Source organism: Physella acuta, unplaced genomic scaffold, assembly GCF_028476545.2.
Source record: "Physella acuta isolate Inbredline_101_S28 unplaced genomic scaffold, ASM2847654v3 ptg000214l, whole genome shotgun sequence".
Taxonomy (NCBI): Eukaryota; Metazoa; Mollusca; class Gastropoda; family Physidae; genus Physella; species Physella acuta.
The window spans coordinates 110,685-137,781 of record NW_026731733.1 but is presented as its reverse complement, the minus strand read 5'-3'; the positions used below and the strand labels follow the sequence as shown (position 1 = coordinate 137,781).

The 27,097-nt window shown below is 38.2% G+C and overlaps 4 protein-coding genes across 4 annotated transcripts; all 4 read right to left on the bottom strand.

Annotated features, from left to right (window-relative positions):
- Positions 1-686: 686 nt before the first annotated feature.
- Positions 687-3,076, bottom strand: LOC131937607 (uncharacterized). Its single transcript, XM_059295161.1, has 5 exons — positions 2,942-3,076; positions 2,485-2,612; positions 1,900-2,069; positions 1,152-1,286; positions 687-901 (listed from the first exon to the last, which is right to left on the bottom strand). Exons 1-5 carry the CDS (start codon positions 3,003-3,005, stop codon positions 742-744), a joined length of 657 nt encoding a protein of 218 aa, XP_059151144.1. The 5' UTR covers positions 3,006-3,076; the 3' UTR covers positions 687-741.
- Positions 3,077-7,996: 4,920 nt separating this feature from the next.
- On the bottom strand, positions 7,997-11,173 carry LOC131937611 (fibrinolytic enzyme, isozyme C-like). Its single transcript, XM_059295164.1, has 6 exons — positions 11,104-11,173; positions 10,799-10,968; positions 10,326-10,544; positions 9,511-9,727; positions 8,465-8,578; positions 7,997-8,140 (listed from the first exon to the last, which is right to left on the bottom strand). The coding sequence occupies exons 1-6, from the start codon at positions 11,135-11,137 to the stop codon at positions 8,064-8,066; spliced, it is 831 nt and encodes a 276-aa protein (XP_059151147.1). The 5' UTR covers positions 11,138-11,173; the 3' UTR covers positions 7,997-8,063.
- A 6,139-nt stretch (positions 11,174-17,312) lies between these two features.
- Positions 17,313-20,478, bottom strand: LOC131937597 (fibrinolytic enzyme, isozyme C-like). The gene is made up of 6 exons (XM_059295150.1): positions 20,442-20,478; positions 19,505-19,668; positions 18,952-19,170; positions 18,207-18,432; positions 17,682-17,801; positions 17,313-17,332 (listed from the first exon to the last, which is right to left on the bottom strand). The coding sequence occupies exons 1-6, from the start codon at positions 20,476-20,478 to the stop codon at positions 17,313-17,315; spliced, it is 786 nt and encodes a 261-aa protein (XP_059151133.1).
- Positions 20,479-23,063: 2,585 nt separating this feature from the next.
- LOC131937596 (fibrinolytic enzyme, isozyme C-like) lies at positions 23,064-26,034 on the bottom strand. The gene is made up of 4 exons (XM_059295148.1): positions 26,008-26,034; positions 25,392-25,617; positions 24,275-24,388; positions 23,064-23,202 (listed from the first exon to the last, which is right to left on the bottom strand). Exons 1-4 carry the CDS (start codon positions 26,032-26,034, stop codon positions 23,132-23,134), a joined length of 438 nt encoding a protein of 145 aa, XP_059151131.1. The 3' UTR covers positions 23,064-23,131.
- Positions 26,035-27,097: the final 1,063 nt, after the last annotated feature.

The following is a 27,097-nucleotide window of genomic DNA, read 5'->3' as shown; positions in this document are numbered from 1 at the left end:
GCATCCGCACACCCACACTATATTTTATATTTTATCTCGCCTTTTTAATACACACGCTCGCAACATACATTAATATACATTTAACTGTTATAAAAGTATATATTTAAATATTTTTAATAAAGCTATGAATTTTATAACATCGGCAAAACTAGAAATGGCAATTCTGTTATTTAAAAGGAATATCTGTTGCTGCGTATTTATAATGACCCACAGGTTACAGGTAGACTAAGTCTTTAAATAGGAAGATAGAAATATACCCACGGCCATTTTCTTGTGTTAAAACGTAACTTCGATCAAGCTACGCACTAGACTATAGGAGATAGCAATATAACGATGACCAAACAAACACACTACAGTAAAGTAGACAGCAATTTAACGATGATCAAGCAAACCCTTAACAATAAATAATGCCACAGTGTGATCTTTATACCATCAGGCAAACACCAATATTACGACATTCAAGCAAGCACATTACGTTGATTTATACAAGAAAGCGTTTTAAACTTTTTAAAGAGCTTTTATTTCTGTAGCTATAAATTGTCAGAGATAATTAATACAAAATAACGAAATATATTATTTCTTGAATGAGAATTTATTTAAAAGCATGTTACTGTTTAATTTGAGAAAGCCATGATGTTGTTATTCGTTTATGTTTTTAAAAATATAATTTTGTTTTGGAAAAAATTAAAATGCATGCTTGTCGTAGCTCTTGGGATAAGGACTTCTGCAGATCGTCTGCTCCTAAGTCTGCCTACAGTAGCAGCTGGTGGGCAGGTAACTGGCCACATTGATGACAGTACCCCACCATCTGATGAAGCAGACGGCGGCAAACTTGGTGTAGGTGTAGCGCCTTTTGCATTGGCCAAGGTAGAAACAATCGTTGCAGAACATTAGACATTTCCTGCAAGTAATTGAAATGGATGTTTAGCTTAATTTTTAAACAGATAAATCAATCTGCATATTTTGTAATGGACACCAAAACACGCAGATACAACCAGATGTTGTCAAATAAAATAAATAGTTAAACTTGCAGGTGGGGTGACACTCCATTATTTGGAGTACCCACTTCCCACCCTAGAGGCGACGCCAATGACTACTACATTTAGTGAAAATAAAGCAGAGGTCGTGTCATCTTTCCTGAGACCACTTACCCACAGTTGCAGTTGGTGATGGCGACCCTCTGTAGGGGGCAGCACCAGGCGAACATGCCTTTGATGGAGGTGTAAAAACATGGATGCGGTGTCTTGACGCCACGGCAGCCATAGTTCTGGGAGGCGGGGCAGCATCTGGAAGTGGACGGTGAGTAGGGTTGCACTAGGGCATCATAACGACTGATTTCAACAAGAGTTTAAGAGGCGACTAAAAAAAATTTCCCTAGCGATCCATTGGGCAAATGAAGTAGAGTTCATATGTTTCTTGACCGGCATATAAAACACTATGCCCAGCCTCCGTTACTTCCCCTAACGCGACTTCAGTACCCATCATAGCCGAGGGACGTTCTAGTGATTTTGACCAGGATTCGAACTCGAGACTCGGGTTAGAAGCCTAGCGCTCTACTGCTTAGGCCACGTCGTCCCACATAAGGTGAGTATCGAGTTTTTTTTTCTTATTTTAAAACAGCGCACACAGCATTTACTCAAACCAATTTTTCCAACTATAAATGAACCCAAGAAACCATGCTCATTTGCTCTCACGTAGGCGGGGAGTTAGATGGGGGTGTCTGGAAGAAATGATTAAACCGATTACATATTTAATTAGAGAGCAGCCAAGTTATATTTTTATGAAGTATCGCTCAAAGTATTAATTACATACAACACACATAATAAAAAATATTACCCAGTCAAAAATGCATATATATATATATATATATATATTTATATATTAAAATGTTTGACCTACTTTATGTAATTAATGTACCAGTCTTGATACAGCAAGTACCGCACATACAGGTTCACTTCTGCTAGCTGGGTGAAGCCAGGAGTTCCAGTGTCACCTTGACATCCTGATAACGGTTCCACGACGGGTACAATGGTGCCAGCTTTAAATGAGTCATAATACAAGCTGGCCGCCTGTCCATTTAACGATTGTTAAAAATTGAATTCAAGCAACGGAACAGAAGAAAATAGCATGAGTGTTTTTAAAACGTTTGTGCTTATACAGAACGGAATGTTTTTCAACTTTATACATTTCTGTTAAGCGCTATTACATTTTAGAAACCATGCCGTGCCGACATATCAATATAGTCGTCATAACACTATATAGCACCAATCAACTCCACAAAGGGAATCAGAATTGGTTAAATATTTAACTTTTGTAACTAATTTCAATATAAGTTTATATGAATAGTATCAAAATATACATACTAATGGCATAACATTTAGTTTAATCGAATAAATAACATAGCTCTCAATTTCATTTCTTTAACAAGTGTCTAAATGAAGTATAGTAATTGAAACAACGAAGAGAAAAAGAAATGAGACTCACCTCGGTCTGAGTGGGACTAGTGGAGGGGCGGGCGACACTTGATAATATAACCTGATCAAAGTCATCGTCTTTCTTCTCGACAAACTCTACTTCACCAACAGAAATGGGCTCCAGTTGAGCACAATTAGCTAAATAGAAAAAATGCATTTTTTTTTCAAAGTAAACAAATGCAAAAACAGTGAATTAATATGGTTTTTAATTTAACACTTTCGATTCTTTTGAAGATGTTCTAAAGCCACGTTTTGAGACTTTCACTGTGAACTGTGATATAATCTACGTTACACTTTCATTTTGATGTAAATTAATGCTACGCTGCGTCAAGTTCTTTAGTTGGAAATCATAAGTAACTGGATCCATCCTTTCAACTTATATCATATCTCGTTACTATTTCTGTGAACTAGAATTTTAAAAATTATAATTAATTAATTTATCCATTTATTAATTAATTAACACTTACCCGTGATTTGTGCGGCAGTCAGCTCTAGCAACGCTAGTACAAAGATGAAAACTGATCCCAGCATTGTGGAGTCTTCGGAGATTTGGATTAGTCTTCCTTTTGTGGTACTCGTCTGTTGAGTAGACTGTACTGATTTACTTGTTATAAAGACTCAATTTTAAAGGAGTGTCCTATCGTAACCAATCAGAACACGCGAATAGAATTTGTTTTGAGTTTAGTTTACGTCCTTGAAAACAATTGGTCGAGATCAGGTTGATGAATGGCTGAATATTTTGCCTGTTCAACCTGACATAATACCAATAACCAACCCTTTACGTCACAAAGTAATATCCAGTTTTCATGTATATAAAAAAAACCACCTTGAGTACTAGGCTTTGATTTGATAGGCAACATCACTTAGGAAGAGGCAGTCAATCAGATGAATGAGGGGGAGGAGAAGGCGTGGCTTTACCTACATCAATATGGCCTTCACGATTGATTATTCGCTGGGCAACATTGATGTTTCACTGTTTGACTGTGTTAAAAAATACAGTGTGTAACGGATTATTAATATTAATCTGTTGGCGTTTGTCTGTGTACAGCCCGCAATGATAAGGCACAAAAAATAAAAGTTAATAACAGCTACAGCTACAATGACTCCCAAACCAACACCCACATCCACATTCACATTTACATCCACATCCACGTCCACATCCACATCCACATCCACATCCACACCCACGTCCACGTCCACATCCACATCCACATCCACATCCACATCCACGTCCACCTCCACATCCACATCCACACTCACACCCAAGCCCACACATACGCCTACACCTACACCTACACCTACACCTACACCTACACCTACACCTACACCTACACCTACACCTACACCTACACCTACACCTACACCTACACCTACACCTACACCTACACCTACACCTACACCTACACCTACACCTACACCTACACCTACACCTACACCTACACCTACACCTACACCTACACCTACACCTACACCTACACCTACACCTACACCTACACCTACACCTACACCTACACCTACACCTACACCTACACCTACACCTACACCTACACCTACACCTACACCTACACCTACGCCTACGCCTACACCTACACCTACACCTACACCTACACCTACACCTACACCTACCTAAGTGTAAGCTCAAAGGAAAATACCTATTCCCTACTATTTGTGATGTTGTTTATTTTTCTCGTATACAAAGTATACAAGAAGTATTGTAAAAAATATGCTTTTTACAAATCTCGACGTTTTACCCCTTCCTGAGTCGGAAAAACATAGATTTGCAATTGTGCCCGTATGTTTATGTGTATGTATGTGTGGCTGTGAACTATAACTTGAGTATCGTTACATCTAGGTTGATGATATTTTTAATAGAAGTATTATATCAAATTTGTTGTTCTGTATCAACTTTTCAGCGATTTCCGGTAACCGGAAGTGGAACTTTTTATATTTCCAATTTTTAAAAATCCTATAACTTGTGTTCTGTTTCAGATAGATCAATGAAATTTCTTTTAAAAGTAAAAGATCTAATTCTCTGTCTTCTGTTAAATTTTGAGTAATTTCCATTGATTGACCGGAAGTAGTAATTTACGCTATTACCGATTACTAAAAAAAAACGCATGTGAATTCATAAAGTACTAATAATATTCTGCACTATTATACACATATTGTTTGGCGTTCACTTGGTGCGCAATTCTTTTTTCTACGAGATTCTATTTTATTTTTAAAAGTTTAAACAATTAAAAATGGATTAAAATCATGTTTATATCCCGAGTTGCCAGCCCCCGTAGTGTAATATAAGAATATTCGAGAAATTTAGGGGTTGGTTTTTAATATTATTAAAAATAAATAATAATTTGGAAATGTTTTTTTAAACCTGATTTGCTAAGCAGCAATACTTTTAATTTAAAAATGACATTTTATTATGTCACTTAGATTCCAATTTTAGGTGGGGATGTTGTTAAGTGTAGTATTACTTTAAAAAACTGTTGTCCCGATTTTATACTATATTTTAAATATTTTCTGAAATTCGTTTCTTTAGGTATGTATTGAAAAGTAGCGATGCCAACTTCAAATGTTTAGGATATTTTAATAGTAGCTGTTCTGTTTATCTGATGTGTGTTTTATACCAGGTGGTCAGTTTATCTGAGGTGTTTTATACCAGCTGGTAAATTTATCTGAGGTGTGTTTTATACCAGCTGGTCAGTTTATCTGAGGTGAGATCGAAGTAGCATGATAAACAGATATAGACAACTGATTCGATCAAATGTAGACCTATCTGAAATCAGATTATGTTACCATTTAATTACAATAGTTACAATAATTTGATATAAACAAAATTTAATTAAGTGGTGTAATCAATTAATGAAATAAAATGATTTATTAATGTAAGCCCTGCTAGGGGGGGGGGATACATAGAATCTACCCTTCAGGCTTATCTAACCAACTACTGTCCGGTCAGTGCAAGCCCGGATAAACCCAGACTGGTTAATAACCTAACCTTAGTCTAAATAAAAACAAAAAAACTTTTAACAATTTAATAAAATTTATTTATCAAAAATAAGGTACCAATGGAAAAATTACAGAAAAAGAATAGATAAAAACTGAAACAAAACAGACAAAACAAAACCAAACAAAACAGTTTATATACAACAAAACATTACGTTCGACCATTTGCTGGTGTTGCACCGACTTATGTCTAGGATGGTCCAGGCCCTGACACACAGAAACCTCCCTTCATCCATTCTCGACATCCAAAAGTCCACACCAAACAAAACACTACGTAAAACCACTACGTACAATACGTTACGTACAATACATTACGTAGAAAACAATACGTACACAACAAACTTTTTACACCAAACAAAACAAGTCATATATAACAAAACACCCAGCCAAGTTGCCCAAGCAACCTCACTGGAAGGGGGGGGGGAGAGAAAAAGAAAAGGAAAACATAAGAAAAGTGCATGGTAATGGCAGATATATACATAAATATATACACAAGTTCAAAATGCTACCTACTACTTCTATCTAGCTAAAGCCTCGAGTAAAACTAATCCTTACTATACAATTCTAAAAGCAATTCTCAAAAACAACTAACCACTGTCTAAAGAAGAACTAGCAACTTAAAAATAACGTGTAAACAAATTCATTGTAGAACCAATCTTTCCTACACAAGGAGCAGCCCGAAGCCATTGGTCTACATAAACAATATCCATATTGACAACATTAAAGTTAACACACTCCGCTAAGGCCCCAATGAAGGCAGACACAAAGCAAGCGATACTCAACATGACGCTGCACGAAACAGCACACACATTAATTTTAAACAACCTAAAACTCGAGGCAACAAAAATATACTACTCTAATTACTGTCTAAAACAACGGACTATTGACTAAGCCAATCCTAGTCAATAACACATCATAAAACAATCAGGTAAATGCACACACGCATTCACACCAGTTTAGGAAACACTCCTAAACACACTGACCTAAACCACGTGGTCCGAAACACACGCCACGGGTTTAGAAAACACAATAATACATTTTTAAAAAATAACAAAATAACACACCACGTGCATACCAGACATGCCGATGCTCACTATCTCGTTTTAGACGAAAATGAAAGAAAACGAGAAACATCGGCAGTCGCATTCATACAAATCACATAAAGATAAAGTATAAAAAAAAAAATACCTCCACGCGTGAGGTGCGCCACGCGCCCACACAGACACCTGACCCGACCTACATCTCGCCTCGGGTCAAAAAAAAAGGAAGAAAATCATCCGACCGGTCAATTTATACTGACCGCTTCGGACGGAAGGGGGACCCCGTGGCCGTGGCCGTTCCCCATTGGAACACCATGCACTCACAGATTCGAACCAAGTAAATTAATACAAAATAAATAATCCATTCACCCGCTCACATTCACCCCTTTTTAAAAACTTACAGTCCCTGTAAGACATTCAAATAAATATACAAAAAATATATACAACAATGTATACATCAAAGTTCCAGCTACTCGATTAAAACCAGATGGTCCACCCCTCTTTTCATGTAGAGTAGCTACCCCTATCTGAGTGAGGGTGAAGCTAGCGCCGTGCTGACCATCTAGACAACCGGTGGAGCGAGGCACAGGTGCCCCGACTTGCTCATAAAACAAAGTTTGCTGGACGGCATTCTGGTCTTGCGTAAAATCGTACGCCCACCGGGGCAGCGTCCGCTTGGTTGGTCCGGAGATGACGCAACCGCCTTGAACCACTGGCTCTCCGACTGTTACCCGCCCCCAATGATCGTGCCTCCGTTTCGACACACCTGTGGGGCGGGTGTCCAGTAGCCCTCTTTGTGGGTCAAGGAATTGACGTCATAGGCCTCTCGTTGGTGGGGAGCGTCCGCTTGGTTGGGCCAGGTGGTGACGCAACCGCCTTGCCCCACTGGCTCTCGTGCTGTTGCCCGCCTCCAATGATCGTGTGTCCGACTCGACACACCTGTGGGGCGGGTGTCCAGTAGCCCTCTTTGTGGGTCAAAAAAAAAAATACCTCCACGCGTGAGGTGCGCCACGCGCCCACACAGACACCGAAACCTGACCCGACCTACATCTCGCCTCGGGTCAAAAAAAAGGAAGAAAATCATCCGACCGGTCAATTTATACTGACCGCTTCGGACGGAAGGGGGACCCCGTGGCCGTTCCCCATTGGAACACCATGCACTCACAGATTCGAACCAAATAAATTAATACAAAATAAATAATCCATTCACCCGCTCACATTAAGTTTCGAGCTCAGTTTGTGGGCTGAATGGCACTGACCACAAACATCTTTTATAGGCCGGTGTCTTACATATCGCCTTGCAGGTTCTGTAGATTGACTAAGGTTTTAATAGAACCCAAGTGACTTATTTTTGTTCTTGTTTCACACAAATAAACCTTCAAAGAATGAAATCAAATTTGCTATGGATAATTTGTAAATAGGACACTTTTTTCTGCACACGATTGTCAAATAACAGGTAAAAAAACAAGAACAATATTTCATTGTTATAGCTTGTTTTATTTTATCATCTCTCTGATATGTCAAGTTTTAGTTCAAACTGTATTCACTGTTTGTCGTGTAGTCTGGCCCTGATCCAGTCCAGGTAATAACTGACTCGAGTGTAGGTGACTGGATGCTCACCTGCGTGAAGATACAACAAAACATTACCTTGACCTTTGGATCTTACAAGCAAAACGTTACACCGACCATAAGTTCCTACAAACGAACCGTTACGTTGACCTTTTTTTCTCTAAACTTGAGAACATGAAATCTAAGCACACATGTATAGTGATGAGAATCTTACTGTTGTCATATTTTCTATATTTTTTCTTTTACTTGACAACTATTTATAGTCGTACTTTTGTCTAATTATTGTAGTTTTTTTTTTCCAAAATGTTTTAGTAAGTATTAGTAAAGTCCTTAACAAATTTTCTGAAATAAACAAGAGCAGACGACAAGACTGACCATCACAGCTGACGAGCCAGGAAGCGATGCCAGCGAAGAACTTGAAGTGTCTGCCACACATGGCGGGGCCGCCGCTGTCGCCGTAGCACGCGCCAGGTCTGTGACCTACTGGACCTGGGGGATTAAACAGAGGTCAAGGTCACTAGATGAGCAGCCTGGTATTACACACTGTGATGACAAAATAATTCACCTATGTCGAAATTTCGAAGCGAATTGAGTCAAATCATTTAATTTCTTAGCCATATTGAAAAGAGCACTCAATGTGCTATGTAAAGCTAAACAAGTTAATAAAAAGTCTAGTGACAATTTAAGCGCAATTTCCTTAATTAATTTTTTGTGACCGAACGAATGGATATTTTTGAAAACTTTCTTCGGCAACATTGTTTTAAATTATGACAGGAATCGATTGGTAAATGTTTCAAGTCGCTAAGTGGTCTGGTTGCCGAGATATGGGCCAAAAACTGCATTTTTCGAGTTTTTTTGGCTTTTCCGGGAAATCCAGGAGGAAATTCCGGGAATTTTTTTGGCCCACAATCATCCTCGGAACTTGCTTTACATATTTGCTTTTGAAACTAGTCCTCGATATTGCTTTGTTGAGGAGGAGATACGACTTGAGCATCGTGTAGGCCTACTCATTAAAATAAAACTATTTCCGTTGATATAGGTTAATATAGTTGTCTTTTTTTAGCGCAAAAAAATATCCTTTCGTTCGGTCACAAAAAATTAAAAATTGTTATGGATAACATAAGGAAATTGCGCTTAAATTGTCACTAGACTTTTTTTTAACTTGTTTTCAAATCATCCTCAAATTTTAGTTAATACATATTCTTGTTTACTTTTCACAACGTTTAATATTATAACGCCTCGCGCAACCTTTAAAAAACGTCCCAATTTCTCCAGAATATTAGTTTAAAGCGAAATTTTCGTGAAAACTTGTTTAATATTAAACAGTGCTGTAAAGATTTTGCTATTTAGATTAAAATTACAATTCTAGTTCTACCCTGACAAAACGAACGTAACATTTCTAAAAGGGGTGAACTACTCACGATTCAAGTCTAACACACATATCTGCCCGTCCAACACGTAAGCTCTGTCCTCTGCAACCGCCCTGTAGTGGGCGTTGCAGGCGTCGTTAGACATGGCCCGGGTGGTGGTCTCCCTCAACACAGGGGACGCCCCGCTGGTGGCGTTGACGTAGCCGAACCCGGTGATGACGCAGGGCTGGTCAACAAACTGGTCTCTGTTGGACGGCAGTAAAGCGGGCTACGGGAACAAAAACAGAATCAGGTTTTGAAGATTACAAAAAATTGTAATATTCCAGTAAGGTTTCCACTCTGCTTTAACGGTATCTAAATGCGAATAATAGAGCTTTATTTAGGTATATTTAAAACCAAATAATACAAAAGGCAGACAACTGTGCTCAGTTATTGTACATAAAATAGTCGACATGTTGATAATTAGACACAATGAAGTTATTTTAAGTATTGTTTTTGTGAGGGGAGTTGTTTGATATCATCTAGTACTTGATGAAGCTATATATATATATATATATATATATATATATATATATATATATATATATATACAAAAATGTGTATGTAAATGTATCTGTTTCTTTCTAAATGCAATTGTTTCGTTGAGTCTTTTTCATGTATGAATATCAAATGGTAAGCAGGTATAGCTAATCAAATGTGGCTTTGCAGGTGAGGCTCTGAAGGTGTGGCTCTGAAGTTGTGGCTATGGAGGTGTGGCTATACTGGTGTGGTTATACAGGTGTGGCTATACAGGTGTGGCTATGCAGGTGTTGCCATACAGTAGAGTCCAACCAGGTGTGACTATGCAGGTGCGGCAGACTACACACCTGAACGAATCTCGTGATCCTGGCTTTACTGGCCAGTGTCAAGATAGCAATGTCATTGGGTAGGTTGTCCAGGGGCGTGTATCCTTCGTGGATCTCGTAAGAGGCCACATCGATGGCCTGTCTGTTGGGGTTGGTCACGTCGTTGATGACCACGGTGCCCAGCTCCACCCTCCACGGGAACTGTGGGTACGCCACTGCACAATGGGCGGCTGTCACAATCTTTTGTGTGTATAAATATAAGTGTTATCAATATGTTCTTATATTAGTTTTGTCTATATATTTGAAACAGTATTTATTATTAGGTTAAAAGCGTTGTAAATTAATTGCTGTAACTAACTATATAGCATAACTTAACTTTAAATAGATGTCGAATCTAAAAATAATTTAAAGCTAATTTAATTTATAATAAAGCTTCATATGTTAATTGTTTATTAAAATGCTTATTTTAAGGTGCGAAGTGGACGATGCATCACCTTGTTACGAGTGACGATTGTCCCCCCACAGATGTGGTACCAGTGGCCCAAGTATTCCACTTGGAAGGAAACCTGGTATGGATAAGCTCCTGTGGACGCCTCGTTACCATTGACGATTCTGGTACTCCTTTCTTTCAGTTCTTCTTCGATTTGATCTCCAAATGCCGTGGCTGAAAAGATAAACAAAACTACGTAAACATGAATCAAAAATAAATTTAATTAATTAAGAGACACTTATCAAATCAAACATTTTATAAATGCCACAAGTTTTTATAATTACTATACTACAACGTTAATCTACTCACCAAGTAAACACGATAACAGCACAGTGCTCCACATCTTCTTGTGTACCACAGCAGTCGATTGCAGCTCCGGCTACTTGTCTTTAAAGGGATTTTGCTGCGGTTTTATACACAATTTTATGTTGTGTAATAAAAGTTAATAATTAGATGGATAAACTATTAAAGAAGCTGGTTTACAATTACAAGTATTATTTCGAAAGACCTGAGTGCTTCAAGTGTTTGGGCTGAGCGTGTGAGTCAAACAGGTGCATGCACTTTCTACAGCCAAAAAACACAGGAAAAAACTTGAGATGTACACGTCAGGAAAATGTACTGCTGTTTGATATTGATTTTGTGACGCAACGTTTTATTGAACACCTGGGTTTGGTCTGTGAGAATGCGGTAGGTGTTGCTGCTGCTAATACTATAGGGATTTTAGTTTAAAATCAGGAGTTGTTTGTTTTTTATTTTATTTTCTAACTCAAATGTCCATAAGCTTTTTATTCTGCATAGTCTACTATATCAAAATTTCCGACAACCTTTTATTTCAACATTGTCTATTCTATCAAAATCTCCGATTATCATTTATTTCCGCAAAGTCTACTCCACCAAAATTTCCGACTACCTTTTATTTCTGCATTGTCTACTCTATCAAAGTGTCCGAATACCTTTTATTTCCGCATTGTCTACTCCACTAAAATTTCCGATTACCTTTTATTTCTGTCTACTCCACCAAAATATCTACGGAGGTTTACTCCACCAAAATATTTACGGAGGTCTACTCCACCAAAATATCTACTGTAATTCAGTGGCGTAGCGAGGTCGGGTGTCACCCGGTGCGGCACTTAATGGTGTCACCCCCCCCCAGAGGCATAGAGACCCTTCCCAGGGACAAACTTTCAAATTTTCGATTTGCACCCCCCCCCCTCAAACTTTCGATTTGCACCCCCCCCTCGAGTTTTCGATTTGCACCCCCCCCCCCTCAAACTTTCGATTTGCACCCCCCCTCGAGTTTTCAATTTGCACCCCCCCCCCCCCTCAAACTTTCGATTTGCACCCCCCCCCTCGAGTTTTTCTCTATATATTTTGCTATTTTTTGCCTTGGTGTCACCCCCCTAAATGGTGTCACCCGGTGCGGTCCGCACCCCCGCCCCCCCCCCCCCCTCGCTACGCCCCTGCTGTAATTTACTCCATCAAAATATCTACGGAGATCTACGGTACTTGCCAAGATAAAATTAAAATTAATCTGGAGTTATGGCACTTGTTCGTCATGGAGAAACGTATTTTACTTATTTTGCAACATGTGTAGAGGAGGATGTGGCTTCATTTAAAAATAATTGAAAACTTTATTTTATTGATGTACTTTTATGTTAATCACTCTCTTATTATGGAAAGTATGTAAACCCAGGTATTAATCATAAGGATATTTTTGTAACATTTTTATTGTATGTCAGGTTAATTTGATATAGTAAATGTATGGTGATATATGTAACATTGTATTGTCTGAATGAATATGTATTTCACACAAATGTTAGGAAGTTTGTAAAACGTATTTTACATCCAGCCTACTTGGGGCTAGAAGATACAGAGGTTCGTGTGTGGAACAAGTCTGACCACATCCCACGACGACCTGTAGCTCATCACCCCAGCTGCCATTTTTTAATATAACTGTTTTAATTGTACTAATTATTGCTATTAAAGCCTCTTGTAAACTAGTGTACTGTAGTTGTTAATAGAGACCCTTCCCAGGGACAAACTTTCAAATTTTCGATTTGCACCCCCCCCCCTCAAACTTTCGATTTGCACCCCCCCTCGAGTTTTCGATTTGCACCCCCCCCCCCCTCAAACTTTCGATTTGCACCCCCCCTCGAGTTTTCAATTTGCACCCCCCCCCCCTCAAACTTTCGATTTGCACCCCCCCCCCCCTCGAGTTTTTCTCTATATATTTTGCTATTTTTTGCCTTGGTGTCACCCCCCTAAATGGTGTCACCCGGTGCGGTCCGCACCCCCGCCCCCCCCCCCCTCGCTACGCCCCTGCTGTAATTTACTCCATCAAAATATCTACGGAGATCTACGGTACTTGCCAAGATAAAATTAAAATTAATCTGGAGTTATGGCACTTGTTCGTCATGGAGAAACGTATTTTACTTATTTTGCAACATGTGTAGAGGAGGATGTGGCTTCATTTAAAAATAATTGAAAACTTTATTTTATTGATGTACTTTTATGTTAATCACTCTCTTATTATGGAAAGTATGTAAACCCAGGTATTAATCATAAGGATATTTTTGTAACATTTTTATTGTATGTCAGGTTAATTTGATATAGTAAATGTATGGTGATATATGTAACATTGTATTGTCTGAATGAATATGTATTTCACACAAATGTTAGGAAGTTTGTAAAACGTATTTTACATCCAGCCTACTTGGGGCTAGAAGATACAGAGGTTCGTGTGTGGAACAAGTCTGACCACATCCCACGACGACCTGTAGCTCATCACCCCAGCTGCCATTTTTTAATATAACTGTTTTAATTGTACTAATTATTGCTATTAAAGCCTCTTGTAAACTAGTGTACTGTAGTTGTTAATAGAGACCCTTCCCAGGGACAAACTTTCAAATTTTCGATTTGCACCCCCCCCCCCCTCAAACTTTCGATTTGCACCCCCCCTCGAGTTTTCGATTTGCACCCCCCCCCCCCCTCAAACTTTCGATTTGCACCCCCCCTCGAGTTTTCAATTTGCACCCCCCCCCTCAAACTTTCGATTTGCACCCCCCCCCCTCGAGTTTTTCTCTATATATTTTGCTATTTTTTGCCTTGGTGTCACCCCCCTAAATGGTGTCACCCGGTGCGGTCCGCACCCCCGCCCCCCCCCTCGCTACGCCCCTGCTGTAATTTACTCCATCAAAATATCTACGGAGATCTACGGTACTTGCCAAGATAAAATTAAAATTAATCTGGAGTTATGGCACTTGTTCGTCATGGAGAAACGTATTTTACTTATTTTGCAACATGTGTAGAGGAGGATGTGGCTTCATTTAAAAATAATTGAAAACTTTATTTTATTGATGTACTTTTATGTTAATCACTCTCTTATTATGGAAAGTATGTAAACCCAGGTATTAATCATAAGGATATTTTTGTAACATTTTTATTGTATGTCAGGTTAATTTGATATAGTAAATGTATGGTGATATATGTAACATTGTATTGTCTGAATGAATATGTATTTCACACAAATGTTAGGAAGTTTGTAAAACGTATTTTACATCCAGCCTACTTGGGGCTAGAAGATACAGAGGTTCGTGTGTGGAACAAGTCTGACCACATCCCACGACGACCTGTAGCTCATCACCCCAGCTGCCATTTTTTAATATAACTGTTTTAATTGTACTAATTATTGCTATTAAAGCCTCTTGTAAACTAGTGTACTGTAGTTGTTAATTAAATGAGGTATAGATAAAACATGGATAAAACACACTGTTTATTATTAAATTATTATTATTAGGGGAACTTCAACGAGATATCCCCTAGACAAACAAGTAATTCTGTTGTTGCGGCTATCTATAATATAAACGGGCTGGCAGTGTGTCAGTCCTTCCTTTCTGCCTTCCGTCATCGCTATAGATTTTGGAACCAGAAAAGTAAACACATCACATGTCGTGCTTTTTACTTGCATCGCAGTCGCAGTGTCTTATTGTAAGAAATAGAGTAAGGTTTGTTTATATAACGATTTATATTTATTTTATAGTTGCTACAGTTTTTGCCCTTTCGCATAAGGTAAAGAAAATATTGAATACACGCAAATTGCTAAAACATATTAAACGGATCAATGTCAAATATTTTTGTTTTGATTACTAGAAAAGTGGATACATTTTAATAATAATAGGGTAAAAAAACTAATTAATTAAACTGTTTTGTAATTTTGCCAAGGGAGGTAATTTAAAAATAAATTAAACTTTCGCTAATACAAAATGTTGGAATAATATAATTAGCAAAATGTGAATGCAAATCTGCAGAGGACATTATTGTAAGAGGACATTATTGTTGGAATATTGTAATTAGCATGGATTGATAAAAGGCTATCTTTTTTTTTTTATTCACTAAACGACCTGTTTACTAATTATAATTTTTAATAAACTATTCCGCACTGTTATAGATGCGTCATCACGTTCATTAGGTGCGCAATGGTTTTAGTCATGAAACTCTATTGTAATTTTTTTAAATTTAAAGTACTGAAAAAAAAAGCATGAATTGATAAAATGCAATAGGTAACACACGGATATTTTAAATACTGCCTTTTATTTATTTTATACACTGAACGTACTGTTTACTAATTATTAATCTAACTTTCCGTTTGCGGACAAGCTGGGTTTTTTTATAGTCATTCACTGAATCAGGCGCGTCTGCCGGCGCTTGGACAGGGTACGATTTGGCGCCACGGGCTAAACTGTGAGCACTATACGTTTATGTTTGCATTTAAGTTGTGTTTATGTTATGAGTGTTGTGTTTGTTTTATCGTTCGTTTATTTGCGTTTGTGTTTGCATTGTGTTGGTGTTGTCATTTTTGTTTTTATTTGAATTTGTGTTTTCTTTTGTGTTTGTGTTATGTTTGTGTTGTGTTTGTGTTGTGTTTAGTTTTGTTCTGTTCCCAAGTTGGTACATTTAAAAAATATTTACCGTGTCGGAGCACGGGTATGCAGCTAGTACATATATGTGCGGTATACCTTGATGGAGCTCATTTGCCACATTGTAGTCTGTCATTTTCATTCATTGTTTAATTTTTTAAATGATAATGAGCGGAAGTAACTTTTTAATTTTTGTAATTTATTTGTAACGATTAATAAAAAATATTCACATTTGGTTTGAAAAATACTAGCTGGCTAGTATGATAAAAAGGAGTTGGTGACCGTCTTACTAGCCCTGGCTGACGTCTGGCTCTGTGTTGACATTAGACGTGTTGCTGTCTCGAGTTGATGGGGGGTGAGCTAGAAATGTGAGTGCCAGACAGCCGATTATACATCGTCATCAGAAATACACACTAAATTATGTAGTTTGTTGGTGATTTATTACATTTACTTTTCATTTGGTCCTCAAATAGATATAATTCAAAAATAAACATTCCTCTTTAGTCTGGTCAGCACAATACCCAGTTGCATTCACATTCCCTAACGTGAGTTAGGTACCCACCATAGCTGGGTGGACTCAAAGAAATTTTACTGACTTGAATCTGGCTTCGAACTCGAGACTTTTAATTTAGTAGTCTATATCTCTACTGCTAGGTCACTTCTTCCCATAAATACAATATAATAAGTTCCATAATAAAGACACGAAAAATAAAATGAAAATAACCTGTGGATGAATTAAACATTCAAACTAAGAGACGTAGGGCGTTTATCTGTTTAAATATTTTATTGATTGTTGTTGTGCCAAAGTAGATTAGTTTTAATCTGTTACACAAGACAGTCTCTCAGACGAACAGGAATCTTACAGTCTTTCTACTATCCAGTTCAGGAAATAGCTGACCCGAGTGTACGTTACAGGAGTTTCGCCTGAGGTGAAGAAACAAAACATAAATCTACATGACGGTCAAGACATCTAGGCCTGATCTTAGGGGTTCTTTTAATTATTGTTACGTAATGGTTTGCTGGTCGACTTAATAAATACTTGACGTGACTTAATGATTTGTTTTTAAAAAGTGCACATTTGAGATTCCAAAGAGATAATGATATGAGAATAAAATAGAAATACTATGTACGTTACTTTACGTTACTTATGAATACAAATGTATTGCGTGTAAGATGCGAATAACTAATACACCACAATGAGTTAATAATGTTATTACCTAGCAAATATTTTTGTAATACTCTTGCTGTAAGATTCTTGTCTTCGGATTTAAGATCCTGACATTCGACGAAATCATCGTCTTGTTCCATTCGAGCCCAAGACACATGGGGCAGATGAAGTAGAGCTCATCTGTTACAATGACCTCGGCATACAATGAGATAATGTGGTCAGCCGCCTTTGTTTCCTTAACGTGAGTCAGGTACCCATCAGAGTTGGGGTGGCTCAAGGGCATTCTACAGACTCAAGTCCGGGATCCAAACTCGCGAATTTCCGGTTAGCGGTCCAGCACTCTACTGATAAGCCTCACCATTCCTAATGAAATAGAGGCGTACGGCTTCTTTTGCGTCAGGAAGTAAACTTGACTCAGGCGACCTACCCCTGGCCTAAGAAGTTGACACTGAAGCTGCAAACAACGAACAGCTAGACAACATTCAACATGGACGCCTACCATCACCCACCCAGCATAAGACAACATTCAACATGGACGCCTACCATCGCCCAGCCAGCATAAGACAACATTCAACATGGACGCCTACCATCACCCACCCAGCATAAGACAACATTCAACATGGACGCCTACCATCGCCCAGCCAGCATAAGACAACATTCAACATGGACGCCTACCGTTGCCCAACCAGCATAAGATAACATTCAACATGGACGCCTACCATCGCCCAGCCAGCATAAGACAACATTCAACATGGACGCCTACCATCACCCAGCATAAGACAACATACAACATGGACGCCTACCATCGCATGCGTGAATCCAAGAAGCGATGCCAGCGAAATATTTGATGTTGAAGGCGCCCTCGCAGAGTGCTGGGCTACCACTGTCGCCGAAACAAACCCCAGGTCGTTCACCGGCAGGTTCTGGAAGTAAATCAAAGGTCAAGGTGAGACTAGATAAAACTACTTCAGACCACTGACCAGGGGATATGTTGCTGTTAACAGATCAATGTAACGTTATGAGCCAAAAATTTGTTAATGAATGAAATTTCATGTATGTTTGATGACGTGTGATGTTCGTTTTTTTTATATTTGTTGTTCGCTTGGTGACAAGCGTATGATATATGATGGCTAAACTATATTATATGTTTTCTGATTGATTGATTAGTGATGTTTGATGTTTATATCCAGTTACATTTTTAAAGATGTTTTATTTTTAATTAGGTTTTTTAATGTTTAATGAAGTTATCACTACCTCATCCACACATTTCCCCACACTCAATCAAACATGCAAATCTGTCCCTCCCACATATTTCCCACACTACTCACTGCTCAGGTCAAACATGCAAATGTGTCCGTCCCCCACATGTTCGTCAGGCGAGGGGTCCTCTGGGATAGTTTGGTAGTAATTAGTGCAGTCGTCATTAGCAATAACTCTGGAGGTCGTCTCTCTCAGAATGGGGGATCCTCCACTGGTCCAGTTGGTGTTACCAAAACCGCTGAGTATACAGGGCTTGTCGAGAAAATCCTCTCCAGTGACAGGCAGTATGGCAGGCTGATATATCAGAATATATATATATATATATATATATATATATATATATATATATATATATATATATATATATATATATATATATATATATATATAAAGTATATATATATATATATATATATATATATATACTAAAAGTATTTAATCCATATATATATATATATATATATATATATATATATATATATATATATATATATGAATTAAATGCTTTTTGTATTAATACACACAAACACACACACACACACACACACACACATATATATATATATATATATATATATATATATATATATATATATATATATATGGGGTCATTTTATATACACACATATATATGTGCGTCTATATTGTGAAATATATATATATATATTATATATATATATATATATATATATATATATATATATATATATATATATATATATATATATAATTTTGTGCGTAAACTACTGTACGATACTATTCCTCTTAAGCACATGTTCTAATACAATGCATATAGACAGGTATGCTACTCACTAGAACGTATGGAGAAAGCTCAGCGTTCTGGACTAGCGTCAAGATGGCGATGTCGTTGGGCAAGTTGTCCAGTGGGCTGTAGTCCTCGTGGACCACATACGACGACACGTTGATGGCCTGTCTGTAGGGATTGGTCTCGTCATACTTGACCACAGTGCCCAGCTCCACCCTCCAGGGGAGCTGGGGGTACGCCACGGCGCAGTGTGCCGCCGTGACTATCTGTAGATGGTGTAAGTAATTAATTGACAAAATTTAATCATGTTTTCACATGTTAAGTTTCCTTCCAAACCTGACTTGAATCCGGATTTGAACTTGAAATCTTCGGGTTAGCAGTCTATCGCTCTATTGCTAGGCCAAGCCGTCCCAATTTTTATATGTATTGCATTTAAAATGAAGCGTAATAAGGGGAAATATACTGTAATAATAGAGTATTACATTCTACCTCACTGGAACTGAAAAAAAAAATTCATGTTGACATTTATAGTTGTCCCGCTATCGAAATTAAAAATAAAGCTTTGGAGTAAAAAGTGGCCGAACGACGACAATTACTGACCTTGTTGAGAGTGACCAACGTCCCTCCACAAATGTGGCGCCATACGCCTTTGGAATTCACCTGGAAAGATACCTGGTACGGGCGTGCACCAGGTACTGACGGAGTTCCGTGGACGATTCTAGAAGCCTTGTGCTCACCTGCAACAGGGTCACCCAGGGACGTGGCTGAGAGAAATAAATAACCTTCGTATTAGGAAATTATACAGTAAAGGAGAAGGAATCATTTATGATTGAATGGTAACACAACTCAGTTTAGTGGTAGACTAAACGATTCTCAAACCAAAATTGTGGAGTTCAATGTGTTCCTAACTCAAGAGAGAAAACTTCAAGTCTTCTGGGCATAGTGCTGAGTCTAATAAACAGATGAACTCTACTTCATCTACCCTACCGGTATTAGATAGCCAGACAAAATGTGAACAGCAACTCACCAACCAAACAGGAAAGCAGCAGAAACACAAACATTATTGAGGTATGTCTTAGTGAACACGCAACATTGTCGCAGACAGTCCGTGGTTTTATACGGGTCTAGATGGTGTAATAAACATGTAAAAACAAACACAACATCAGCTAACATGCCAAATTTGGCTGGATTAGGGTTGTTTAGACACCAGCCACAGCACTCTCCACTCCATCAAGTGCAGATGCATGCACGTGAGAACCGAACACATGGATATGTTTTAAATGGTTAAAAAATTAACGGTATCAACAAAAAGTTAACACGAACATATGCTTAAGCTTTCGTAACCGTTTTAAAAACTTGTACTTGTAAATTATGTTAATTATATACAATTAATGGCATAATGACGTTCGTTTTATAATGTACAATTAAAGAAAAAACTACTGTATATTTAGACAATTTATTTTTCCTATTAGACACCCTAAAAGGTTTGTTTCATGCCCTTTTACGTTTATCAAAACAGAATTTTTATACAGTTTACAGAAGTGGCCAAGCATGCCATCATCGTAAGTTCTCATTTAACCGATATCTTAAGCTTCATTTTGCTAGCAGGTTCCTTTACAGTTTTTTTACAGGTTGCATTTGCAAGTAACATTAAGTGACGTGGGCAGGGGTTTTGAAAAGCAGTTTTATGTATAATGTTTTTTCCCACGATTGGAAGTTTGCAAGAATGCGAAAACTATCCAGTTGAAAGCAATATGACCAAAAGTTGTATGCCGAATAGATTTTGTCCAAATTTTATTTACGATCAAAACGGATTCCTTTGAAAGGTAAGCCATTTTATTTGTATTGTAGTAGTTAAAGTGGCCTACCAACTTAAGTCGCCAACTTAACAAAGTGCTCAAAAATCAATTTATATAATAACTTGTTTATGTTTTTATTTTAATACATTATTTTTTAATATGGGAAAGTGTCATAATACAATTATTTCCTAAAGAAAAAGGTGTTTGGTTTTTAGGTAATTTCTCAAGTTTTTAAAATAACAAGTATATTTTTAAACTAACAAATATTAAAAAAAACTGTAAAATAATCAGTTTTTAATGCGCTGAAAAAAATTAACACAAACCTGCTCGCTTTTAATAAAAGCACTTGTCGCTCATGAAATCTCTTCGTATTTTAGTTTTTGTGGTTTAGTTGTCGACTGTGTTTTTAGAATGCATTTCTACAATTGATAAAAGTAAACGTAACCAATTAGGGATTCATTAGGTCAAATATTTTGTTTTTGCTATTCTTGTTGTTCTATTGGCCGTCATCCAGGATGGACCGTCTTGCGGTTTGGACTCGTCATGTGGTATTTCCTGTCTTGTGGTACGGCCATCATACATGGTTCCAATGTCTAAAGTAATTCATTATTTCCTTTATATCTACCTAGGATATCATCTTATTAACATCGAATAGCCTGTCACTGGTTCATATACTTTGCGATGGTTTACTCATCATATAGGGCTGGTAAGTAAGTCAATAAACAGTTCCATGGCTCATACAGGTTTTATTGAGTCGTAGAACTTGTTGGTGACCTACTTACCAGCCCTATAAACCTCCATTAACGATACTCAGGGGGCTTACAAGACTAAAGTAGTGTCGGAGTCTTCTAGTAGAACTAAACACCTCACAAATATCTTGGGAGTAGGGGTACAGGACATTGGTAGTTTAAGGTGTATATATTCTCTGCAAGAAGTTAAGATGACTAAACTAAGAAAATTAAATGATACTCGCGAACTCTGCTTCATTTACCCAACTGCAAGCTTCGGTAAAAATACCTTTTTATTACTATTTGTGTTTTTTTAAATAAAAGGATAATTTTAAAATGTGTATAAAAACTAGTTTCTAAGCAGTAAAAGTCTTAATTTAAAAAAAAACAACACTTTTTTTTTAAAATTCCATTTAACTAAGCTTTTGGTTATGAATAGTGCTGATGTTATGAACTGTAGGTTTACTAATAAAATGACATTTGTGTGGTCTAAGTGTAATATGACTTTAGAGAACATTGTTGCTCCCAATGTTAAACTATTTTGTTTTTAAATTTCCCACTTCTAATTCATTGGATTTGTATTTGAATGTAGCCGTGCAAACTTCAAATGGTTAGGATATTTTATTAGCAGGAGGTCAGATTCCCCTAGGTGTGTTACATAGTAGGTGAGATAGAAAGTTATGTAGAAAAAGATTCTTCTTTAGATCTAGCGATCCATTGGGTAGATCAGGGGTCTCCAAACTTTTCAGTCCGAGGGCCGCATTAACTATCAAATTTCAGTTCGGGGGCCAGTTTCTTCAGGGCATGTCTTTGATTTTTCTTGGCAAAGTTTCTCAGCCATCACCAACAAACGATTTTTCCTTGGACAATAAAATCTCCGCGGGCCAGATAAGAGGACTTCGCGGGCCGCATTCGTCCGCGGGCCGTAGTTTGGAGACCCCTGGGGTAGATGAAGGGATAATGTTGCTAGCTATATGCCCAACCGTTTTTCTTTACAAACTTGAACCCGGATTCGAACTTGACACTTTTGAGATAGCAGTCTCGCGCTCTAGCGCTAGGCCACGCCGGCCCATGGGATAGAAAGTAAACAGCTAATAAACTGATGTAGCCCACTGATTCGATCAAATGTACTCTGTAAGTAAGCAGTCAATGTAATCAGCTGATGTAGTCAGCCGGTGTAATCAGTTGATGATATTATGTGACGTAATAAAAATGTAATCAAGTGGTGTAATCAACTGATGTAATAAAACGATGTAGTCAAAAATGGACGCAGCTGTTGTAGCCAACTTATATAATTAACTGATGTAATTAACCGATATCATTAATAGAATTGATCAACATATATAATCTACTGATGCAATTAACGAATATAAGTAACGAACGTAATTTATGTATATAACCACCTAATATAACCAAATTATGAAATTAAATTTTGCAATCAATTTATGTAATCATGAGTTTAAGTAACATGTAACCACTGGATGTATCTAATACATCTTACATAAAAAAACCTTCAACCAATTAAATTACATTTGCAATAGAAAAATTGGTTTATATGACATACAGGACATACGTTAATTAAGCCACAAAGTGACGCTTGTCTGACAAAAAAAAACAAGTATAAAGTTCAATTTTTATAGCTTCATTTATTTCGTTTGTTTGATGATATAACAAAGTTTCTGAAGTAGATGTGTTCGCTGTTAGTTGTGTATTCTGGCTCTGATCCAGTCCAGGTAATAACTGACTCGAGTGTATGTGATCGGTGTGTCACCTGGGTTCAGATACATACACAATTTTACACTGACGGTTAGATCTTACAAACAAACTTTTACATTGACGTTTAGATCTTACGCACACAAGTTTACACTGACGGCTAGATCATACATACACAATTTTACACTGACGGTTAGATCATACATACACAAGTTTACACTGACGGTTAGATCATACATACACAAGTTTACACTGACGGTTGGATCTTACAAACAAAAGTTTACATTGACGGTTAGATCTCCCAAGCACAATTTTACACTGACAGTTACATCTAAGAAACACAATTTTACACTGACGGTTAGATCTTACAAACACAAGTTTACGTAGATGACTTGATCTTACAACCTCACAAACAAAACTTTACAATGACGATTATATCTATTTTAAATATTTATCTTTACAAAATCTTTTAAATGATAACTTGGCTGAGTCATAATTCGAATTGACGAATGTTTCAAGCCGCATGCTGTAACATTTGATCACCTGTGTTTCTTCCAGGCATCTCTTCGGAAGGGCTCCCCCCCACCACCACCACCGAAGAGAATCTACCGAACCAAAGGTAATTTATATAGAAAATATATACTTTTAATCGTGTCCCCCCCCCCCCTCCTGGAAATTTTAGTTCCTTTTCCCGAGATTTTCAAGTCCGTACAACCCCCCCCCCCCCCCCCCCCCGGAGAAATAAATCTGGAAGAAACACTGTCGACCACTATGGAAGAGACTTAGCTATCCAATTAGACCAAAGGAATATCTCAGAGGTCAGGATTCGCCGGGACTGTAGTGGTCACATGATATCTATTTATATCTTAGCTTTAAAATGTATTGAAATCTGAGCTCTTTAGTACAAGAAAGTTTGTTATGAGAATCTTGCTGATTTTATATTTTAAAAATATTTTTTTGTTTCTCCAGTCAAACATTTACTGTCTTTTATATTGTCGTTGTCGTACTTTTCAGTATGTTAAGATTATTTTTCAATGCCGTAATATTTTTGGCAGATAAATCTGAGATTAACACGTTTCTAAATCTCGCAGAATAAACTGGAACAGACATGAGCAGACGACAAGACTGACCGTCACAGCTGACGCTCCAGGATGTGATGCCAGCGAAGAACTTGAAGTGTCTACCACACATGGCGGGGCCGCCGCTGTCGCCGAAACACGCGCCTGGTCTGTGACCTGCTGGACCTGGGGGATAGACGGAGGTCAAGGTCACCAGATGACCAGCCTAGTATAACATTATGTGATTTATAACTGATGTGCAAATGTTCATACTTTTGAGAGGCCCATAAAAAAAGATCTAGATCTATCTAGCTAGAATAGGTCTAATGATTAGATCTAGAAAAATCTAGATCTAGCAAGAGTTACGCAAAAACTAGACTTAAGCAAACGAGTCGTAGAATCTAGATCTAGATAATTCTATCTAGATCTAGATAATTTCAGACCTTCATTATTTTATATAAATCTTTGTTTGTTTAGCTATGTAATTGGCTAATTTAAGATAAAATTTAATTTGAAAGTTACTACTACTAGACTTAGATCTTTATCTACGCACGTAAATTAAGTTGCATAAGGAGACGCAAAGTATTAAACTATACTATAAAAAACATGAGTGACGTCACGAGTTAAATAGCTAAGTTGTTAGTGTAATCGGCTTTCATGCGGGTGGCACGGGTTCTAGACACGTCAATGTTAATTCTTTTTTTTTTCATTTTTTTTTTTATTTTTGAGATGTGAATGATAAAGTTGCCTATCTGAACTTGGCGGGATACAGGGAAGGTGAAGTAGTGTTCATCTGTTTCTTTGTCCTAAGCATATGAAGGGATAGTGTGGTCAGAGACATGCTTGGCTGGAATAGTTTTTTTAAAACGATAAAAACATGTTGTCTGAGACTTGGCGGGACACTGGGCAGGTGAAGTAGAGTTGAGTAGGTCACCTGTGACGTCAGTATATGAAGGGATAGTCCGAAATCGGTGTTTTTAAAAGATAAAAAAATATATTTTTGAAAGTTGGATCTGGTTTTTTGTGACGATAAGTGACACACGTGATGTTTCTTTTTATGGATGACCCCCGAAACCCACATTTATCCAAGGGATGACGGGTAGTCTAGTTTAATACTAAATTTTAAAAATACTATCATCCTAAAATGAGACAATAAAACAAAAACATTTTATCTGATGTAGTTACTCACGTCTTGAGTCAAAGACACAAATCTGTCCCTCCCACACGTGGGCACTGGGATCTGGGGGGTCGGTAAAGGTCTTGAAGTAGTAGTTGCAGGCGTCGGTGGAGATGGCCCGGGTGGTCGTCTCCCTTAGCACGGGGGACGCCCCGCTGGTGGCGTTGACGTAGCCGAACCCGGTGAGGACGCAGGGCTGGTCGACAAACTGGTCTCTGTTGGACGGCAGGAGAGCGGGCTGGGCCGGGGAACACAATTAAGTTTCAATGATTAAAACATGTTTATCATATTGCAACGCTTACAATACGAATCTTCTTCTTCTTCGTTCTTAATTTTTAGTGTTTAAAGGGATCGAGCTTTATCAGCCAGAGGGTTTGAACTCGGGATTTTTCGAATTTATCAACCATGACCTTTTGCAGACTCGACCACACCTCCATCACAATTTAGGATACGTGTCAACTGGTGATGCGCCATTGCATTGACTTCGATTTCAGCCTTTGTCTATAAGGCAGCAGTTGTTTGCTTTTGGAGTTGTCTCTCCTAGAAGAGTGGCTGTCCCCAGCTAACGAGCCCGAGGGTTCGAACTCGAGACTTTTTGGTTTTGCAACCATGAGCTTTACCGACTCGCACGAATAATAGAGCTATATTTATGCATTTTGCCATTTCAAGTAGATTTAAATTTAACACCTACATAACTATAATTACGTATTTTTTTAAAACCAAATACTAAAGGTGGACTACAGTATTCAATAATTCTAAATTATCGAATAGATCTATATAAACCGTGGTCGTGTATTGGGGAATATCGTTACGTGTCTTTATGTATGTCTGTGTGTGGATATACGTGTTTACTGTATTTTTCAATTATGATTATCACATAGTGGAAAGCTATTCACGTGTAGCTCTGAAGATGTGTCTGGCTTTGCTTGGATGGCTATGCCGGCGCTCTATACAGGTGTGTTTATACAGGTGTAGCTATGCAGGTGCGGCTATTGGGTGTGGCTATGCAGGTGTGGCTATGCAGGTGTGGCTATACTGGTGTGGTTATACAAGTGTAGCTATGCAGGTGCGGCTATTGGGTGTGGCTATGCAGGTGTGGCTATACTGGTGTGGTTATACAGGTGTAGCTATGCAGGTGCGGCTATTGGGTGTGGCTATGCAGGTGTGGCTATACTGGTGTGGTTATACAGGTGTAGCTATGCAGGTGCGGCTATTGGGTGTGGCTATGCAGGTGTGGCTATACTGGTGTGGTTATACAGGTGTAGCTATGCAGGTGCGGCTATTGGGTGTGGCTATGCAGGTGTGGCTATACTGGTGTGGTTATACAGGTGTGACTATGCAGATGTTGCCATACAGTAGTGACCAACCAGGTGTGGCTATGCAGGTGTGGCTATTGGGTGTGGCTATGCAGGTGTGGCTATACTGGTGTGGTTATACAGGTGTAGCTATGCAGGTGCGGCTATTGGGTGTGGCTATGCAGGTGTGGCTATACTGGTGTGGTTATACAGGTGTGACTATGCAGATGTTGCCATACAGTAGTGACCAACCAGGTGTGGCTATGCAGGTGTGGCAGGCTACACACCTGAACGAATCTTGAGATCCTGGCTTTACTGGCCAGCGTCAGGATGGCGATGTCGTTGGGATAGTTGTCCTCGGGCTTGTATCCTTCGTGGACTTCATAGGAGGCCACAGCGATGGCCTGTCTGTTGGGGTTGGTC

What these genes read in the sequence shown, in the direction of transcription:
- LOC131937607 (XM_059295161.1), bottom strand. Translation starts at nt 3,005, where the DNA reads ATGCTGGGATCAGTTTTCATCTTTGTACTAGCGTTGCTAGAGCTGACT. An exon ending in GACTGCCGCACAAATCACGG is followed by an intron (nt 2,613 to 2,941) that starts GTAAGTGTTAAT and finishes TTTTCTATTTAG; the next exon opens with CTAATTGTGCTCAACTGGAG. An exon ending in ATCACCAACTGCAACTGTGG is followed by an intron (nt 902 to 1,151) that starts GTAAGTGGTCTC and finishes AATTACTTGCAG; the next exon opens with GAAATGTCTAATGTTCTGCA.
- LOC131937611 (XM_059295164.1), bottom strand. Translation starts at nt 11,137, where the DNA reads ATGTGGAGCACTGTGCTGTTATCGTGTTTACTTG. An exon ending in GGATCACGAGATTCGTTCAG is followed by an intron (nt 9,728 to 10,325) that starts GTGTGTAGTCTG and finishes TTGTTCCCGTAG; the next exon opens with CCCGCTTTACTGCCGTCCAA. An exon ending in CTGGCTCGTCAGCTGTGATG is followed by an intron (nt 8,141 to 8,464) that starts GTCAGTCTTGTC and finishes ATCTTCACGCAG; the next exon opens with GTGAGCATCCAGTCACCTAC.
- LOC131937597 (XM_059295150.1), bottom strand. Translation starts at nt 20,478, where the DNA reads ATGAGAACTTACGATGATGGCATGCTTGGCCACTTCT. An exon ending in TGGCATGCTTGGCCACTTCT is followed by an intron (nt 19,669 to 20,441) that starts GTAAACTGTATA and finishes TATTTCTCTCAG; the next exon opens with CCACGTCCCTGGGTGACCCT. An exon ending in TTGCATGTTTGACCTGAGCA is followed by an intron (nt 17,802 to 18,206) that starts GTGAGTAGTGTG and finishes ATTTACTTCCAG; the next exon opens with AACCTGCCGGTGAACGACCT.
- LOC131937596 (XM_059295148.1), bottom strand. Translation starts at nt 26,034, where the DNA reads ATGCATAAATATAGCTCTATTATTCGT. An exon ending in TTGTGTCTTTGACTCAAGAC is followed by an intron (nt 24,389 to 25,391) that starts GTGAGTAACTAC and finishes TCTATCCCCCAG; the next exon opens with GTCCAGCAGGTCACAGACCA. An exon ending in CTGGAGCGTCAGCTGTGACG is followed by an intron (nt 23,203 to 24,274) that starts GTCAGTCTTGTC and finishes ATCTGAACCCAG; the next exon opens with GTGACACACCGATCACATAC.